The 19,051-nt window shown below is 48.0% G+C and overlaps 1 protein-coding gene across 2 annotated transcripts in view; it reads right to left on the reverse strand.

The window, feature by feature from the left end:
• Cntnap2 (contactin associated protein 2) overlaps positions 1–19,051 on the reverse strand; it is a 1,961,892-nt gene that overhangs the window by 121,130 nt on the left and 1,821,711 nt on the right. For both annotated transcript variants that reach the window (XM_047561468.1, XM_047561470.1), the window contains exon 21: positions 266–359. In XM_047561468.1, coding sequence (XP_047417424.1) covers positions 266–359 — 94 coding nt within the window. The remainder of the gene's footprint in view (positions 1–265; positions 360–19,051) is intronic.

Genomic DNA, 19,051 nt, shown 5'->3' on the forward strand with positions numbered 1-19,051 from the left:
AGTGTGTTTCCAAGGAGAATTAGTGGAATTAGCTTTAGAATGTATCACATAAGCAATTATCCCAAAGATGATCTGATAACACTTCTCTTGTGCATCACTGAGAATAACAGCACAAATTTTCTTGTGTGAAGAAGGTATTTGTGACTGACCCCAATGAGAGAAAATTACCTGGTAATTTAAAAATGCAAATTCACATTACCTGATGTAATTCTTAGACCCAATGTATTCTTAACACATGCCTATACCTAAAGAACCAAATTCTTACCTATAACTTTTCCAAGAAAGAGTGACTTGGGAGAATTGAAGAGTGTGTCGGATGAACTTGGCAGATGGTAAGTCACAGAAGGATAATGATCAAGCTGTAGGAAGAAAACGAGACACTGTTAGAAGAATGTCACTCTCCTGCACAGGAATCAAATCTCCCTGCAGGAGATGGCATTGCTCTTTGAATTTGGTTTCCAGATATCTTGTTTCATCAGCACGGACTCTGAAATACAGCCCAGGAAAATGGAAGTCCATCTCTTCCTTCACACAGGTTATTTGAAAACAATTTGAGCTAGTAAATGAAGACCTGTTCTGATTTGTTCTTCAGTGGGTGCACATTTTCTATGGATAATTTGCCTTCTGGATTAAGATCCTAGCTCACTTTAATGGGGTAAAACCTGCTCGATCTAATCTCTAGTACTGACCTCTGGGGTAGATAAGGTTGTACCTATAGCTGTGAGTTTTCTTAAGTACCCTCTCATGCAGCTGCTGCCTTCACTGTTTGGTGTATCTGCTTCCAGAGCAAGGTAGATCTTCAGACATGCGTGCATGCACACTCACATGCATGCCCCAAATGCTGCAATTAACATTGTTTCCTTGCTTTTCACACAGAGGGCGATTTCTTGCCACAGGCAGGGGGCATCAGAGCCTGGGGGAATTGGGGCGCCTCTGCTGGGGCAGAGCTTTTTCTTCTGGAGGGGAGGGGAGTTGGCAGCAGAGGGAGAGAAATGAAGCAGATGGAAATAGCACCCTGACAATGGCTGGGCACAATGCACACTTTGGGTCACATTTCCCAAGTGCAAAATGCAAAGGGTGTGGTCACGCATCAAAGGTCTTGACTTGTCCTTGTGTCCTTACATGGCAATTTTCTCTGAGTTGCTTTTTAAAATAGATGCAGTTCAATCCCAGTGACACGGAGGCTGAGGCAGGAGAATCTCAAGTTTGAGGCCAGCTTGGGCAACTTAGTGAGAACCTATCTCAATAAAAAGGATGGGATCTCTGTGGTAAAGAGCCCCTGGGTTCAATTTCCAATATTGCCAACAAGCAGACAAAGACAGATGCAGTTTAGCTGTGTTTGCCAGCTGTGACCCCCTAGAGTTTCCGGGTGCACCTGCTGAAAACCTCTTTGGATCCATCCATTCTTCTGTGCAAGTTCCACCCTGCTAGGTCAGCATCATGGAAGGGGCGGGTCATAAGAAAACAGGCCTGGCTGCCCTGCCCGGCCCTCCGGTGGGAACCCTGGGACCAGGTGGAGGAAGGAGCCAGAACAAGCAGCTGCTTGGGAAACTTGGGAAACTGATAGCTCCAGTGGCTGGTAATAATGGCACTGACTAGGCGAAGAGGCAAGAAGCCAGCTGTGCCAGGTGCCGGGGAAGAGAGCGCTGGGCAGGGAGCATTCTTTCCCACGAATATGACTCATTATTAACATTATCTACAGCCGAATCAAACTGCTCACTACGGACTTGGAAACTACTGAAGAGTCAGGGTTAAGTGTCGAAGCACCATCACATTTCAGGAATTTTCCAATGGCGACCTGTGAAACTGGGACTGTAAGTTTTTGTGCATGAGAAATACTGTAACAAAATTCCCAGGGGAAAAAAAAAAGGAAAGAGACCCTATTAAACCCTATTAAACTCCATTAAAGCAAACATATGCGTGTTTCACTATCATTTTCAAAATGTTCTATACTGACAAATGCATCTTTACAAAACACTCATTCCAGCCAGGGAATCTTAAATATTTTAAATCTTATAAAATTTCTTGAGAGCAAAGGCTACGCTTTCTGCTGTTAAACATTAGCTGGCTCCTTTGGCGCCACCTGTTGGCAGGAATTGGTAACTGCCGTGGCTTCCACTTGTCACAATCCCTACCTGCCAAATGCCCAGGTGAACCATGGTCTCATGGTGATGGTAGCTACTAGTACTTCTTATCATTTCATTTATTTGTTAAAGAACTTAAGAAATGGATGCAAACAGTATGTATACATTATAGAAAAATGGTGGTGCAGATTTTCAGGAAAAAATCATCCGGTGATAATTAATGCTAATTTAAAAATGTATATTCTTTGTTTTCACACACACAAAAAAATGAGTGGAACCCGACTGACACATTGTGTCATTTTTAAAAAAAGTTTTTAAAAATTTTTTATTAGTTGTTGATGAACCTTTTTTTGTATGTGGTTCTGAGAATCGAACCCAGAGCTTCACACATGCTAGGCAAGCGCTCTACCACTGAGCCACAATCCCATCCCCTCATTTTTTTTAAACTTAACAATGCACTATGATCCTTTTCCTGTGTCAATAAATATACAACCGAATTGTGTGTTATGGATGACTAGCTTTCTGTTTTGTGCAAATTACAGTATTGCACAGCCTTCAAAAGGTATCAAATCTTTGTATTCACACATTTGTACTTTTTGCGTCCTCAGGTCCAGTGCTGGGCCAAGCACATGGTAGGTTCTCAATGAAAATGTGCTGACCTTTGCTAACCCTACCCTTAAAGCCTGTACGCAGAGGTGACCTGGCCTCACAGAGGTCCCTTCTTCTTCCTCAGTTGTTCTATGGTTCAGACTGACTCGGCTTCCTTGTTGGTCACTTTCTATGATTGGAACTGAGCTCACAGTGAACGTCCTAGTGTATCTCCCTAAGTTTGACCCTTTCCTGCATCTGCATGGTTGATGACTTGGATTCAGATATTGAAATTTACATTTATTTATATGAAATTTTACTTCTTTTGTCTTGAAATCTAACAGTGGCTTACTCAAAAAGTTTTTGAATCTTGATTCTGTCATCTAACATATCCGTGACCCTGCTTGGTTTTGATCTATCTAAGAATATAATCAACACTCCTACTCTGAACTCATTAATAAAGCCATTCGTTAGAAAACAGGGAAGTGGGCAATGATACATGATTGTAATCCAAATTGCCTGTTCAGTTTGGAAACTTTCTAAAACAACTAAAATGGAAACTATGGCAAAGGCCAAAGGCCCTCGGAAAGCCTGAAAGTGGAGGACGAAGCTGGAGCTCGGGAGGAAACTCTGGACTGGAGGTGTGGGGAGGGCGGCGTGGGGGCCCGGGAGAGAATGTGACCCGCGTCTCCTCATCACGGGGGACGGGAATCTTGTTATTCCTTGTCCCTCACACTCCTGCCTGCTCTGTGCCTGAGAGGGGGTGTGTGGGCAGATGGGGACATTGTGGGGGACGAGTCGACATGGACAGGTCAGGGAAGGGAAGTGGGCCGCTGATGGCTTGCCTGGCATGACCATGAGGTGGTGCTGTCCCCCTGCTGAGCATGAAGACCTCAGAGTGGTAACATCAGACAGGGCTTGTCCATGACTGTGGCCACAAGATCACCCCGGAATTCCTGAAGAGAGACGCAGTGGACAGGATAACGACCCCTCCCACCCCTGACCGAGATATCCTGGTCCCAATTCCCAGGACTTGGAAGTGCATCATCTTGCACAGCAGGAGGGACTCTGCAGATGTGATTAAGGTGAGGATCCTGAGACTGGGAGATAATTCTGGGTGATCTGGAGGAGCCTCATGGAATCATAAGGGTCCCTACAGCAGGGAGGCAAGAGGGTGAAGAGCAGGAGATGTGACCAAGGAGCTAGCAGTTGGATTGACATGAGGAGGCGACTGAGGAATGCAGGCGACTCCTGGGAGCTGGAAAAGGCCAGGGACAGATCCTCAACGGCTCCAGAGGGAACCGGCCTTTCTGGACCCTGACTTCAGTGCCTTCGGACTCTGACCTCCAGCAGTGTAAGGAAATAGTTTGTATTGTTTAAGCCTCTAAGTTACGCTGGTTTATCACAGTAACAGGAAGACAGTTACACAAGAAAAAAGATCCTGTGAACACCAATCACCAAGGAAGAGAGTGCACTCCTCTCCTGGCCATTTCTCCAGTGCCAACACGTACACCTGGATCCTGCCATTAACATATCAGTGAGCCTGTTTGGTTTTGATTTATCTCCTAGTCCAAACTCATTCATAAAACCATTAATTTAAAAATATCGAACAGGAATCTAAGCTGGCAATGGAAAGTAATTGAAATCCAAATCCACTCCACCGCTTCCTGGATGGAATTTATCAAGAGACTCGGTTGCCGAATTGTCCCTGCGCTTGGAGAGCAGAGACCCCTGCCCCCTGGGACCCTCCTCACCACGAACCCATTTCTAAAGTGAGCTCTTCCTGAGTGTCTCCCGCACAGATCCCACCGTTCTTCAAGGTGTATGGGTCCCTTTGTCTCAATGACCAATTTGCTGCCTCCTAGCTCGGACACACCTGTCAACGCAGGTCTTATGATCAACCACAATTCCTGCACACGTTCCTCCTTTAAAGTGGGCACAGTGTGGAGCTTTCTCAGCAGAAGGTGCTCAGGGACATCTCTGGAGGAAAGGGCTTCTTGTGGGGGAAGCAGAGGGCCTCAGTGGCCCTAGTCTCAGACTAGAAGTGAGCCCTTCGTGCCCCACACAACCACCCTGCAGGGTGCTGCCACCTGCCCCACCTGCAACGGGGCGGGGCGGGTAGTTTGCTGCTCCTCAGCACGCCAGACCCCTCCAGCCGGGGCTGAACCTGCCTTCGCCAGCAAGGTCTTGGAGCCTTCAGAACACACCACCCCACAAGGTGCCTGTGTGAGGGGAAGACTCGGAGAGACCAAGGCTGCGGGAAGGGCACTTGGGTTGCCGCTGTTCTTGATGAAAGCAGGAGACAAATTCCTGCGTCAAAGCTGCCCTCTCTCAACAAGAGGTAAGGCACATTCTTATCCCCGGAAACGGGGAGTCAAGGCTGAGAGAAATCTGTGCCCCCAACTTCATTAAAATAACCCTGAACTGCCTTCACCCACGTGCACCTTAGCTCTTTCTTCCCAGTTCCTGCTTGTTCAGCCTGCTGCATAAGCACTGGGCCTGGTCACTCTGGGGACCGTCACCTTCCTCTGACAGCTCTCCTGTGTAGGTAGCAACCTGTGTGGTTTTCCTGCAAACCCCTCTCAGCTCCGCTTAAGCCTCAGGCCCAGCTGGAGACCCTAAGGACGAAGAAGCCTTGCCCCCCCGTGACTGGGAAGACTCCACACTTGTGCTTGCTGGGACGTGCCACTCAGCCTGGGTGCCTGTGGAAGCTGAGCCGGGGTCCTTAGGTTTTGCAGACAGCCTCTGTCACAGATCCCTCTCGTCTTGTCCCTGGCCCTGTGGGCGTGGTCCCCCGACACAGGTAGACTGCCACACACTGGACTTTCTCTCTTGATGGAGGACAGGATGGGGTGGTCCTGGCTGGGGGCAGCACTAAGGAAAGGGTGGGCACGTGGACGGAGCAAGCCTGGTGTACCTTGCGCTATCGGGCATTAGTTCACTGGGGGTGTACCTGTGACAGGTACTGTCTCCACTTCCTTAGTATCATTTAAAAAAGTCCAAAGTCACAAAGAGGGGCAGTATTGGCATGTGTAGCCACACCTGGTCACAGAGAAAGAATGACCAGCTACAGGGACAGTCCCCCTCCCTGAACTAGCCCAATCCTGCCCATTAGGAAGGCAGAGGATAAGCTACGTTTAAGTATTTACATTCAAAAGAGAACAAGCATTAAATCAGATAAGGCAAGAAAAGTTCCACCTGAAAAGTCGAAGGAAATAAACAACATGTGATGTCATTTCACTCCCATTGGCAGGTGGCCCCTCTTCTCAGACGAACCCTGGTACATTTGCCATGGTCGAGTGTAATAATTTCAAGGCAATTTCTTTGGGGTCTGAGTGAGCTATTTGGCTGTACATTTAGCTGGTGGTCATTTCCCTGGCAGTTAAGAGGCGATAAGAGATCGTGTAATAGAGTCTCATTAAAATTAAAGACTGTGACTCCATGCGCCCCAGGACAACCTTAAGGGGACACTAATTTGTTCAACATTTACCATGAAGCCATTAAAGGCATACTGATGCAGGCTGGGACGCGTGTCTTACACGGGGAGTTTAAAGCTTTAATGTCATTCAGGTATTATTCTGCAATTTCAGTTCATTCCGTTTAAAAACTACAGTTTGCCTTGGCCGAGTTGGCGGGATTTCATCAGCCTGTTTATGTTTTGGGGATGAAATGGAGAAGCTAGAGGAGGGACAGAGAAGTACTGAGACGGTGTGGATTATTTTGGATGAAAGGAGGGGTGGGACACCCTCTCCTCTCCTGAGATGAAAGGAGCCATTTCCACCAGGCCCTGCCTGTGTGGAGGAAAAGTGTTTTGGGTCTCTGATTTCCTGCAGGTCTGTGATTTCCTGTAGGCTCTCCCAGTCCTAATTTTGGGTACTACTTGCTCAGAGATGTAGCATTTAGAACACCCCATCTTGATGAATGTTTTATTCCATGTTGAATCTCATGGCTGAACATGAGCAGAAGCCAATACAGACAGAAGTTAGGTGAGAAAAAATAAGCAGCTCAGCTAGTGTCCCTTATCCACAGCTACCTGTCCCTTCCAGACCTGACACTCCTGCAGACTTCAGAGGAAGAGTTTGGAGAGCAGAGAACACACCTCCTCTCCTGCCTTAATCTGCATTCCACCTGGGGCCAGAAGACGGGAGCTTCTGCAGGCCTAGGGCCATTCATGGTGTTGAATAGGACAGAACGGGACAGTCCCAAGGTCAAAGTTAGATTCACCTAAATGTTCTCTGCCTCTTGTGATTCTAGATCACTCTCCCCTCGTTCATGGAGAGGACACAGAACAACTGTGGATTGGAGTGAAACGAAAAGGTGAGGTTAATCGTGAGTCTGCTGCCAGCCGTGCTGGTTCGGCCCTGTCTCTGTTCCTCCCCTAGTGACCATAACTCAGGGAGGACAAGGACCAGGGCCCAGTTACCCGATGCCACACATGCCTGTTCAACATTGATCACTGTAAGCAGGTGACAGACCCGGGTGGCTAGGGGACAGCACCTTACCCAGGACTTTTGCCTGCTTCCTTCCCTGCAGCAGCTTTGGTCAGTTTATGATCCGTGTGAAATGGCCTGTAACACGTTAGGTGTTCTTGTGACAGTTATTAGATGGTCATCACTGGCCGAGTCGTTTGGGCACATGTGTCTGTGTGTGTGCGCGCTTTGGGAATCCCAGCTCCGACTTCCGTTAGAACTTCTGTTCTTGGCGGGAAAGCACTCTACGAATGTCTCAGGTGCCTGGACCCTCATAGACTTTATGGCCGTCGGGTTGGGTGACAGCCTGACTCCAGCTTCATACCACATGCAGGAGACCTGCCAAGTGTCAATTGGGCTCTGACTTCTGCTGCCTTGGGATGCTCCCCACTTCCCTGGCATCCTGAGTTCAGCATAGTCCATTTTGGGGTGACTGAAAACCCCCAGACTATCACTGTGGATCAGCATGCTGGCCTCTGCCCAATTCCTAAGCCATGTGACAAGAACCACCAAGGATGCAGAACACAGGTGCCCCTCTGAAGACTGACCAGCCCCATGCTGGGCTAGACAATGCGGGGAGCTTTGAGCTAACATTTAATTATTTTTAAGAGAGGCCAGAGAGGGGCTACCCTCCAGTGAAAGCAGAGAGATCCATCTCCCAAGTCCTGACGCCTGCCTTCCCTGGGTCTGGGGGCTTTCCGTCCTAAGACCAGCAAAAGGAAACGTGGCCTGCATAGCTAGGAAAGATTCAGCTCAATCGTTTTTAGGACAGAAAATTGCACAGGGGAACTGGGGGCTCTCTCCACATCGGAATCAGCTGGTCTTGAGAATGCAGAAGGGAGAAAGGGGTCGTTCTCAGCCTAGGCATTTCCTCTTGTTGCTCCTGCACCGTCCAGCAGCAAAGAGGGCTCACAGGGCTCCCCTTCCCTTCTTTGGCAGCAAGGGCCACTCCTTGGGTTTTCTTGCTTTCCTTGCCAGGGTCACTAGGAGCTCCTATAAAGCAGCGCCTAGGCGACAGGTCCAAGGGAGGAGGGCCAGGCTGCGGTGCCGGATGAGGAGAACGGCCCTGCACTGAACATCCCGATCATGTTCTCAAGTCCCCAGGTCTCCTTGGACTCCAGTTTCCTCATGTGTAAAGTGAGGAGGTTGGACCGGATCATACTTCAAGTTTCTTTGAAAATGCAGCTGTGGACTTCAGGGGTAGTGTTTTTAGGTTACCGAGCAGGATCTTCTTGTGCTAAGAACCAGCTGTGGGGTACCACTTGGAAGATGTCCTTGCAGGACACGTCCTCCAAACAGTGGGGACAGTTCTCCCTGTTTCGGTTTTCAGGCCAAGACCACATAGCAACTGTCATCTTTGCCAACATGTGTCTAAATATCTTTGCAAATCGGGCTCCCAACATTCAGCTGTTAAGAAATCCTTATATAAAGGTCAGGCAAGCAGGGATTTTCAAGCAGGGAGGGGCCTTAGAGAAATCCAGTTCATCACCTCTTCAGAAACGTAGAGGAGGAAGAGGAGTCTGGGGGAGAGTGGTGACCAGCTCAGGGCTCCACGATGGAAGCATTGGCCTCACTCAATATTAAACTAGATGCCCTTTTCCACGAAGGTGTTAACCTCAAGAAAAGAAGGATTTAGGAGACAGACAGATCTTTCTTGGCTATACATGTGCCTGATTTCTCTTTTAGAGACACCAGGAGGTTTCAAGTATGGCTTGATAAGTGATTTTAAAATGAGAGGTATTATAAATACCCATTACTATTGTCACTATGCCATCATTGTTATGGTAATGTAGTCAGTAAAATACACCTGCCTCTTAGGGTCGAGTGCAATTGGAATCTTGCCATATTGGTGTAATTAAAAGAATTAGTGATTCCATTAGGTGATTCATGTTTCATATCAAAAATTTCTCAAAATAGTAGAAAAAATTAGCTTTCACACATTGATCTACTTTTTCTAGTCTGATACGCCACCTACTGGAAAAAGCACCAAATATTATTTAAAATATACGATTAAAAAAATCGAGAAAATTCATTTTATATTCATAACTCTATGTTTTTTTTTTATTATAAACACCCTTGAATGGGTACAGAAATTCTCACTTCACAATTGACGCAGCTTTTCTTTAATAGTATTAGCTGGAATGGTTCCGTAAGTATGTCATTGTTTCAAAGTATTTGTTTAGAAGAAAAAAATTCAGCAGTCTTAGGTTTGTGTCTTTGACTTGCAAATAAAAATTCAGAAGTTGCGAATAAAGTATTGAAAAACAATGTTTGAACCGGTATTGTAATTATACTTCAAGTTTCTTTCTTAGCGACCTGGTATGAGAATAGTTCATGGCTTTAAAATACTTTTATACTTAAAATCGCAGTATGAGAATAGTTCATGGCTTTAAAATACTTTTATACTTAAAATCGCAGTAATCACCATCACCTGTGATCTTTGCAGGTAGTGCTTTAGGCATAAGCACCAGTGTATTTATTAGGGTCTACTTTCCCTGATGACCTCAAGGTAATGACATTTCAGGAATAAAGAAAAACGTGTGGGAAAAGGAAGGAAGGCAACAAGAAGAGGAATAGAAAATAAATTTAGAGGAATAAAAATAACATTTTCAAAATAGTATCCATTTTGAAAATAGATACTAATAAATATAACATTGGGTAATGTTATGGCTCGATTTTTTATGAATTAGATGGAAAGAATAGAGACGTTTGAGTGAGAAGGACTTTAGGAAGCAGAACCTGACCGACACCGTCAAGGCCTGTCTTTCTTCCCCTCTGTTACTGTGATTTCTCCAGCACAGGCTTCCAGGCCTTGTTGCAGTTGAGATCCTGGTGAATTCTGAGGAGAGTCGTGCGTGGGAGCTTTAATGTGGCTATCAATAAAAATGAAGCCACCAACAGGGGCGCCGTGTGGTCTGGTGCCGGTGAGTGTCGTTGCTCTTGGTTGTTTACCTGCCCAGGTTGGGACTGGCCTGTGTGGCTACTCTGGTGTCAAATGCTTAATGCAGCCCTCGCTGTGACCGACCAGATCCTCATATGAAGAGGCACTCCTCACAGAAGTAGGTAATTATTAAATATGGAGAAGCAAGCAGGCTGTCAATCAGCTGGGGGCATCTGCTGTGCACAGTCCCGAGAAGGGGCCATCCATCCGGTTTTCCACCTGCCCCCAGCGCAGAGGGGAGTGATTATCACAGGGTAACCTGGCTGCTGAGAGGGTGCAGGCCGTGGGAAGAGGGGGGCCAAGGTTTACTACATCTCCTGCTCAACAGACTTTCAATAAACCACAGACTCCCAATACCTCGTAATGCGCACCAGGACCTTCCTGTGAGTTTGCTGACTAGTCACCCTGTGAACTGGGTCTGGAGTTAAACTGACCATCTGCATGGATGGACTGATTTTGGACTGAGCTGGGTTCAAGGTGCTCAGATTCTTGCCTGGGAAATATGACTTATGAAATAATTGGGAAATAATGTTATAAAACAGTACACGAAAACCAAATATAGCTGGGCAGGATGGTGCACTCCTGTAATCCCAGCTGGTTGGGAGCCTGAGGCAGGAGGGTCACGAGTTCAAAGTCAGCCTCAGCAACTGAGTGAGGCCCTAAGCAACTTAGTGAGACTCTGTCTCAAAATAAAAAGTAAAAAAAGGGCTTGGAATGTGACTGAGTGGTTAAGTGCCCCTGGATTCAATCCCTGGTACCCCACCCTGCAAAAAAGAAAATCAAATATAAAATAACAAAGCATTACACAAAATTCCAGAATGTATGGTATGTAAAATAACTTCGTTCATTCTCCAGCACTTAGATTGGCAGAGTGGAGGCACTCTGAAGTGGAACACCTAAACCTACTCTCTCCAAAGGAATGGAGGAGGCCACCTCGTCAGTCTTGGGCGTGCTTTGGGAAGGAATGGTAGCAGACCACAGGAGGTACATGGGAGACAGATGGTGGAGGACTTGGAAAGCCAGAGTGCAGAGTCTGGAGTTAGTTCATAAGTGGGTGGGGGTACAGGTTTTAAAAATCTGTTTATTTATCCCTCTATCTACTTATCTATTGTTTATCATCTATTTTGTATTCTATTCCTATCTGTCTCTCTACCTATCATCTCTCCATCATTCATCCTCTATCTACTTATTTGTCATCCATCTACCTACTATCTATCTCTCTACCAATCTATTGCCTATCTATCATCTATCTGTTATCTATTATATTCCGATCTCCCTACACATCATCTCTCCATCACTGATCCTCTGTCCACCTATTTGTCATCCATCTCTCTACCTCTCTATTGTCTGTCATCTATCATTTGGTTGCAGTCTCACCCCAGCTTCTATTGTCATTTGCAACTAGAGCCTCTTTATGAAGATGTCAAACCCAGGGTTTTGTGTTTGCTGAGCACCTGGGCCTAAATGCTGATGACCTGCTTGGGAAGAGGCCACTCGTTGTACATAATAGTGGAGAGGTCTGGAGAAGGGTGAGGAAGAGGCCAGGAAGGAGCCAGGGAGAAGGACTTGGGAGGAAGCAGCAAGCCCAGCACCTCAGGGATGAAGGGCGATGGGAGATTTCTCTAGAGGAAGGGGCAGAAGAACTAAGGACCACCTGGCCCGTGACATGCAGCAATCGCTGGTTCGTGTGCCGTGTGTGTGTGATATGGCTGCCACTCAGCATGCCCTGGGGTGCAGAGTTTCATTTGGTAGCTGAGGTGGTGCTGTTTCATTTGGCTGGAAATGTCGATGAGGGGGACACCCCATAGGAGCCTAGAAAGTGAAGGGGTTTTGGGAGGGCCTTAGCTCACCACCAGACGGGAAGGCTGGGGAAGACTGGTTCAAGATCCTCTGAGAAGGCTCCAGGACCTCTCCCCCAGGAGAGGAGAACCCTCCCGAGAAAAAGAAAATCCTAAGGGGTGAGCGGAACTGGGTCAGAAAGTAGGAAGCAACTGACCATTTCCAGATTGATGTCTGAGCCCGGGGCTACTGACCTAGCAAGGGCGGGGTGTGCCCAGGGGACAGTGTATCACAGATGGAGACCTTGACGATCTGATCCCAAGAAGCAGCACAGCTGCATCCTACCTACGCCCTGCAGTCCCTGTGTTGGTGACTGCGATGGGAAAATGAGGCTGGGTCTACAGAATGGCTGGGGACTCTGCAGAAAACACCCCTCCCGAGCAGTGCGCAGGATGCTTACTGGCATTCACATAGAAGATGGGACTGAAACGCGTCAGGACCACCAAAGCCCCAGGCCGCTTAGGATGGAACATGCCCAGGGACAGGGAGCCTGCGGGGCTGACCATTAACCTACTCTAGGTCAAGAGAAAACCAGCTAGAAGAGTGGATATGGTGAACCAAGGAGAGAAGGGCCACCTTGGCACGAGAGAAGGTGCCTGGTTTTCTTCTCCCTTCTCTTCACCAAATGTGCTTGGAGCGTTGGGCTCTGAGCCTGATTCCAGGGAGCTCAACTGTGTGGCCAATGATTCCATCCCTAAGCTATGACGAAAGCCCTGCGGAAACTGGACACAAAGCTCAGGTTGACGACCCTGGTTTGTGATGCTGTGCACATTGTAGTTCCTTGATGTTCAGAGGTGCAGGGTGGGTGGAGTAACGTCCCGAGGACAAGGGAGATTTGGCTCTGGGACCCTCCTGAATCTGGTCCTCTGTCTCTCCCTTTGGTTGGTCCTTGGTGTATCCTAATACAATCGTGATGGTTAGCTCTTCCCTAAGTTCTGAAAGTCACTCTAGCAAACCGTTGAACGTGATGGATGTGGAAGCCCAGCTGGCCATAGTGGTGGCCCAGAGGCCCCTAAGCTTGAAGCTGGTGTCTGAAGTGAAGGAAGCTGTGTCCTTAAGCAGTGAAGTTTGGCCTCACTCCAGATGGTAGGTTCTGGAAGTCTTGCAGAGGGTGAGTTAGTAATAGAAGGAAGGGTTAAAAAATAAATACAAATGTATTACAAGCTGTGGCTGAAATGTGTAAGTCGAGATTCAACAGACTCTTCACAAGGCTGGGTTTGGGATGAAAACAAGCACAGTGTGTCAGCCTGGGTCACGGCAGGAAATTGCTCGCCCAAAACACCGCTAAGGAGAAGAGCGATTACGGAGGTTGTGTCTATGGACGGTGGGAGTGTGAGGGGACCTCAGGGATGCTAGCACCAAGGACTGGCCTTGGTAGGCCACATCTAGAAGAGCAGAGGATGGGTCTGCAACACGGGGCTGGGGCAGAGGGGTCAGCAGATGGAGCCGTGGCTGCAGACAGAGGGACAGAGCCAGGTCAGGCAGGAAGGTCGGGGACAATGCAGACCCTGATCTCTCCTACCTCTCATTTCCGTTTTCCTGGCAGAGTCTCACTGACCAGAGCCAATCAGAAGCCGAGGGTCAGAAAGCTAAGCTGGCAGCCACCAGGGCCCAGTGGAATGACTGGCACTCACTGGGCGGGCACAGGCTACGTGAGAGGAAAACCATAAGCAACATCAGGGCTCATTTGTTACTGGATAAACCTTTATTAAGTGCCTTCCGTGTGCCTTGCTCTGTTCTGGGTACTCGGGAACACATGGGTGAGCAAAATCCCCAGATCCTAGCCCTCACGTGACTTCCTTCCTAAAATGGGTGGCACGGAGAAAACCCCACGAGCTGTGCCATGTTAGGAGGAAGGGACTATTGTGTCTTCCCCCTCCAATTAGAGCAGCATCAGAGGGATCGGGTGTGAGGAGGAGGGTCTGGCGGAACTCTTCAATAAGACCGTCAGGGCTGCCTCACTGAGAAGAGGGGATCGGAGCAAAGACTGGCAGGATGTGAGGAGTCAGCCCCGTGGACACCAGGGACGGATTGAGGAAAGACCCTTTAGTGTCAATCCAGTGGGTGGGAGACTTCCTGGCATCAAGCCGGTGAGGCTGCTGTGGAATGAACAGGGGGAGGGCCCTGTGAGCTGAGCCCCGAGGGTGACCTGAGCTCGTTCCTGTGGGGTCTTGCAGGCCCTTGCAAAAACCCTGGCTTTTCCTCAGAGAAATGAGAACCATTGGAAGTTCTGAGTGGAAGAATAACAAGGTCTGATCCCAGTTTTAAAGAAGGTGTAGCGGAGGTGTAGAGATGCACTGGTAAGGGCCAGGTGAGAAGCCCCAGCCCAGACAGGAGAGGCCCGCTGTGGGATGGAGGCCCAGGCCTGTGCAGAGCTGTGGAAGTGACCAGAAGGGCAGGGGTTCGGATGTTTTCAGGACAGAGGAAACATGATTTTCTAACAGACTTAATATGAAAGAAGGGACCAAGGAGGTGAGAGGAAAAGAAGAAACGCGCCCTGCAAGCACAGGCAGCACCAGTACCAGGTACCGCACGAGCGCAGAAATGAGCCAGCTGAGTGGGTAGTGCTGATCTTGGTGGGAGGGTCGCCAGGGCAGTGGAGGACAGAGGCCCGCTGGGGAGGCATTGGGGGAGTCAGGCGGAAGGACTCACGGTGCTTGCATCTGGCAAAGGGATGGTATCCAGAATATATAGAGAGCAGTACAACTTGATAACAAGAAGGCAAACAATCTGATAAGAGCAAAAGGGGCAATGACTTGAACAGACACTTTTAAAAAGAAGATTTACCAGTGACAAATGAACATGTGAAAAGTTGCTCAACTGGTTGTCAGAGAAAGGAAAATTCAAACCAAAATGAGGGGCCATACACATCCACCTGGGTTTATGAAAATTCTATAAAATGACAATATCGCCGGGCCTGGTGGCACACGCCTATAATCCCAGAGGCTAGGGAGGCTGGGCAGGAGGATTACCAGTTCAAAGCCAGCTTCAGCAATTTAGTGAGGCCCTGAGCAACTCGGTGAGACCCTGTCTCTAAATAAAATGCAGAAAAGGGCTGGGGATGTGGCTCAGGGGTTCAGTGCCCCTGGGTTCAATCCCAGGTACCAAAAAAGAAAGTCGATATCAAGTGTTGGTGGATATGTGGAGCAACTGGAATCCTCCTGCTTTGCTGGAGGGGATATAAAATAAAAGCTATTTTTTTTACAAAGCTGAAGATATACTTACTATACAACCCATCAATTCCATTCCCAGATACTTATAACAAATGAAAAAAGGGTCCATGCTATACATATGTATGTGAACGCTCACAGTAGGTTATTCATAATATTCTCAAACTGCAAACGATCCATAGAGCCATCAAGAGATGAACGCAGAACCAGATGGTGGCATAGTTCATAAATGCAGTGCTACCCAGTGGTTCTAAACAACAGTGGGTCCACAGGACAAGGATGAACCTGGGCGTCATCATGCAGTGAGAGGGACAGAGAAAGAGCACGTGCCCACATTCCCTTTGTAGGAAGTTGCAGGACCAGTGAAGCTCATCTGTGGTTCTGGAGAAATAGAAATGTGCTCGGTGTGTGCTTGGGGGCCACGGCTGGGGGGCTGGACGGGAAAGGGCCTGGGGACACCCTCTGGGCTGACGGTGGTGGTGACAGGCGTGTGTCTGCTGGCACTCCTCGATCTGTGCCCGGAAGCGTGTTTCATCACATGCAAGGTACGCTTCCTTAAAGTCGCCTGAAAAGAGACCGCACAGAAGACCACTCCAGGGGGCGAACCGCAGAGCCGGCTCTTTCAGTGGGGAGAGCGGGGTGAGGAGAAGGATCGGCTTTGGGGTGAGTGGACTTCCCGTGTTTGCCTGCCTGTGGGGGTGGAGGCAGAGAACGGTCAGTGCCCTCCAGGGGGTGAGGCAGGTTCAGGGGGAGGTCAGGAACTTACTCTCCCCATGTTCTTTCCCGAGTTTTCCTGGATGAATGCACTTGATTTTATGATCAGAAAAATACAATAAGTGGTATAAAAAGAATGGCGTTTCCCATATTTGGCCATGTAAACACAGACTGCCCGATGGCGGTAGGGCTGATGGCCAGTAAGGACCTCCTGATTCCTCGATTATTCTAAGTATGCCTTGTGACCGGAGTTTACCATTGACATAGTTTTCAGGGAAGAACTTGAGGAGGTTCGTGAGGATCGTCTTGGTTTTCATAAAGAGGTTGGGAGGGAGGAAAGGATATTATAATAAAAAATACCCGGAAACAGAGGCCAGAGGAGGTTCATGTCAAATCCATGCCCACAGAGTCAGTGGTCCCTATTCAGTTTAATATATGTCACCGTGTGCTAAGTGTGGTTGGATAGAACATCCTGATTCCCTGGGAGTCTGGTTTCCCCTTCACCAAAGTCTTAACTTGTGTTTGTTTTGTTTAAAGACAAGAAACTACTCTCTCCCCTTGTCACTCCTTAACTCAGGGAGATAAAGGCTTTCCTAAGTCAGTGGCATTTCCTAAGTCACTGACCAATGAGTCTTTTGCAGATGATGTTTTAAATGAGTAGAAAGTTTGAGCCCAGTGCGTCTAACCAGGCTAAGATAAGAGTTATGTGGTCTAAACCCTCTAATTAAATGGCATCTCCTTCTTTATTGGCTGGTCTTTGGGTGTATTGGTTTGCTCAACTTGTGATTGTGGAACGATTCTCATTTAAATGAACTTGAGTTTGTTTCCTTGATGGGCTTTCAATAAAGATTAAGATGGCCTGGGACCTTTTGCAATCACACATGTAATGGCAGAAAAGACTAATAATAAAAAGGAACTCATCTTACCTGGTTAAAAAGGTTACATGTCTATTGATTCGAACTGTAATACAGGCAAAGTCCTTCATGCTAAAGAGGCTGCTCAGCAAACACCCTCCTCCAGGCTGCCTCGGCTCCATCCATGTTGCTCTGCCAGTAGGTTTTGGCAGCAATAATAATATTCAGGATGGAGTCTCAAAATTGGCATTATCAGAGGACCGATAACCACATCCTTCAATTCTGTTCCAGGTGAAAGAGCAGAAAGGTGTGTCAGGACGGCTGTTTATAGAGTGTAACTTCAGAATATGGGATTTTAAATACCATGGGTCTGCTCCATTTGATGACCTCTCTGCTGGTTCTAGAACACAGTAAAACTTGGCTCCCTGGGACTCGTGAAGTTTATAGCACTGTGTCTGGAGCTCATTCTAAGAAGTGGAATGTGGGGAGGGCTGGCAGAATTTAGTAGAGGTGTGGAGGAATGGAAAGCAGAGAAAGCCAGGAGAAGTAAGGAAAGAGAGGGGCACGGGTGTTCTGACGCAGCCCTGCGTGTGTGGAACTGCATGTGTTGAATGTGTGTGCATGTGTGTGTGCACGTGCACTTTAAAGCTGTAACGAAATGGGCTGAGATTAATCCTTAGCCTTGAAGCCTATTAGGTTTGGCTTTGGACTCCATCATATGCTCAGATCTACTCTAGCAGAGGTGTAGCACGTGCAGATCCTGAACCTCATGGGTGAACCTGGGTCCACTCTGTGCCTTGGGCCAAACCCAGCTCTTCTTCAATCCCCCTGCAGAGAAGGTCTCCCTCCTGACATTCTGTGACGCTCCCTTGGCAATTTTGGGAAGAAAGAATATGCTGCTGAAAGCATTTGGGAGAAGCAGAAAAAGTAAGGAGAATATTCCAGAAGAAAAGCATTTGCTCCTCTTCCTCCTCCTCCTCAAGATTTTCAGTGTCTACCATTTCTTGAAGGTCAACCCCTGGTCACATCCCACCTGATGAACTTAACACATATTATTTTAATCAATAAGCACATAACTCCGCGGGTACATATTCTTATTTACCCAATTTTACCTTTGAGGAAGCTCAGGCTCAGAGATCTACTTGCTGAGCGACACAGCACAGAGGTCAGTGAGCTTGTGGGGCCAAGCTACTGCACCATGCCAGCTCCTATCCCGTGCCCTGGCAGAGCCAGGCTGGCACCATGTCCTCAGCCAGAGCAGGGGCAGTTCTGGGAGAGGGAGGGGAGTCTCTGGCTGTCCTCCTCTTGCCCATTTTCAATGCATTTCCTTTTATCTACTTTCTCATTTGTGTGACCCCTGTTCTCTTTGGGGACAACTCTGGCAACTGGACAGATTTTCAGAGATGGCCTGGAAGACAGACTTCGGAAACCCAGCCACTATTTCACTGCTACACACTGTGCATGCGGGGGATTCAGCTGCGGAGGTGAAGCACACGACGCTGGTAGACGCTTCGAGGTTCGGGGTTTGTGACCCTGACACTACGACCATTTTCTCAGGGGACTGGGAGTCAGGCTGCTGGAGTGGGCGGGTTTCCATCACCTGTTTGCACAGCCTCACTTCTGCTGATGGCCCTAGGTGACAGAATCAGGAAGGATGCTTGAGGAGAGCTCAACATTTGCTCAATTGTTTCATTTATTCTCTTAATTCCACTCCCTTTTTGATGTTGTCCTTTCATCTTTTCCTTTGAGCTGCCAGCCCAGACCCTCTCTTCCACCCATAAAGGCTGTTTCCAATTACCACTCCCTCCCACATTTGCACTGTATCTCCTCATCTTAACATTAGAGAAGAGGTCAGCCTTTCAGTTTGCGCAGCAATGAACGTAGAAGAATGTGAATCAAACGTACCCCAGAAAGCAGAAGCGACCTCTGCACCCTCAGATGGCTCAAGCTCATGATGTGTGCACAGAATAGACCTGGACCTCTTCATTTACTTGGTCACTCAACAAACACTTCTTGAGGTTCTCTTGTGTGACCAGGGCTTGGGGACAGAGCAGCATAAAAATCCCTGGTTGTACCCTTTGAACACAACAGTTATATACACAATGCCATATCCTGCCACCATCACGGTATTTCACATTAGATGCAAACGACCCAGGTCATAACCTATGGCTCTGATGATGAGCATTTAGGAAAAAAACCACCACTAAGCTGGTCTCACAAGGTCCTTTCCCCTCCCCACGCTCACTGATTATGGCCAATGACCACTAGAGGGCGTTTTAACACTAGCTCAGGCCCCACTCCAGGCCCCTGTCCATCAAAATCCTCACCTTAAATACAGAGCTGACTTCTCCCTCCCACGAGCGGAGGGGCAGCGTGCAACCCTTCAGAACCT

Source organism: Sciurus carolinensis, chromosome 8 (assembly GCF_902686445.1).
Source record: "Sciurus carolinensis chromosome 8, mSciCar1.2, whole genome shotgun sequence".
Lineage (NCBI taxonomy): Eukaryota > Metazoa > Chordata > Mammalia > Rodentia > Sciuridae > Sciurus > Sciurus carolinensis.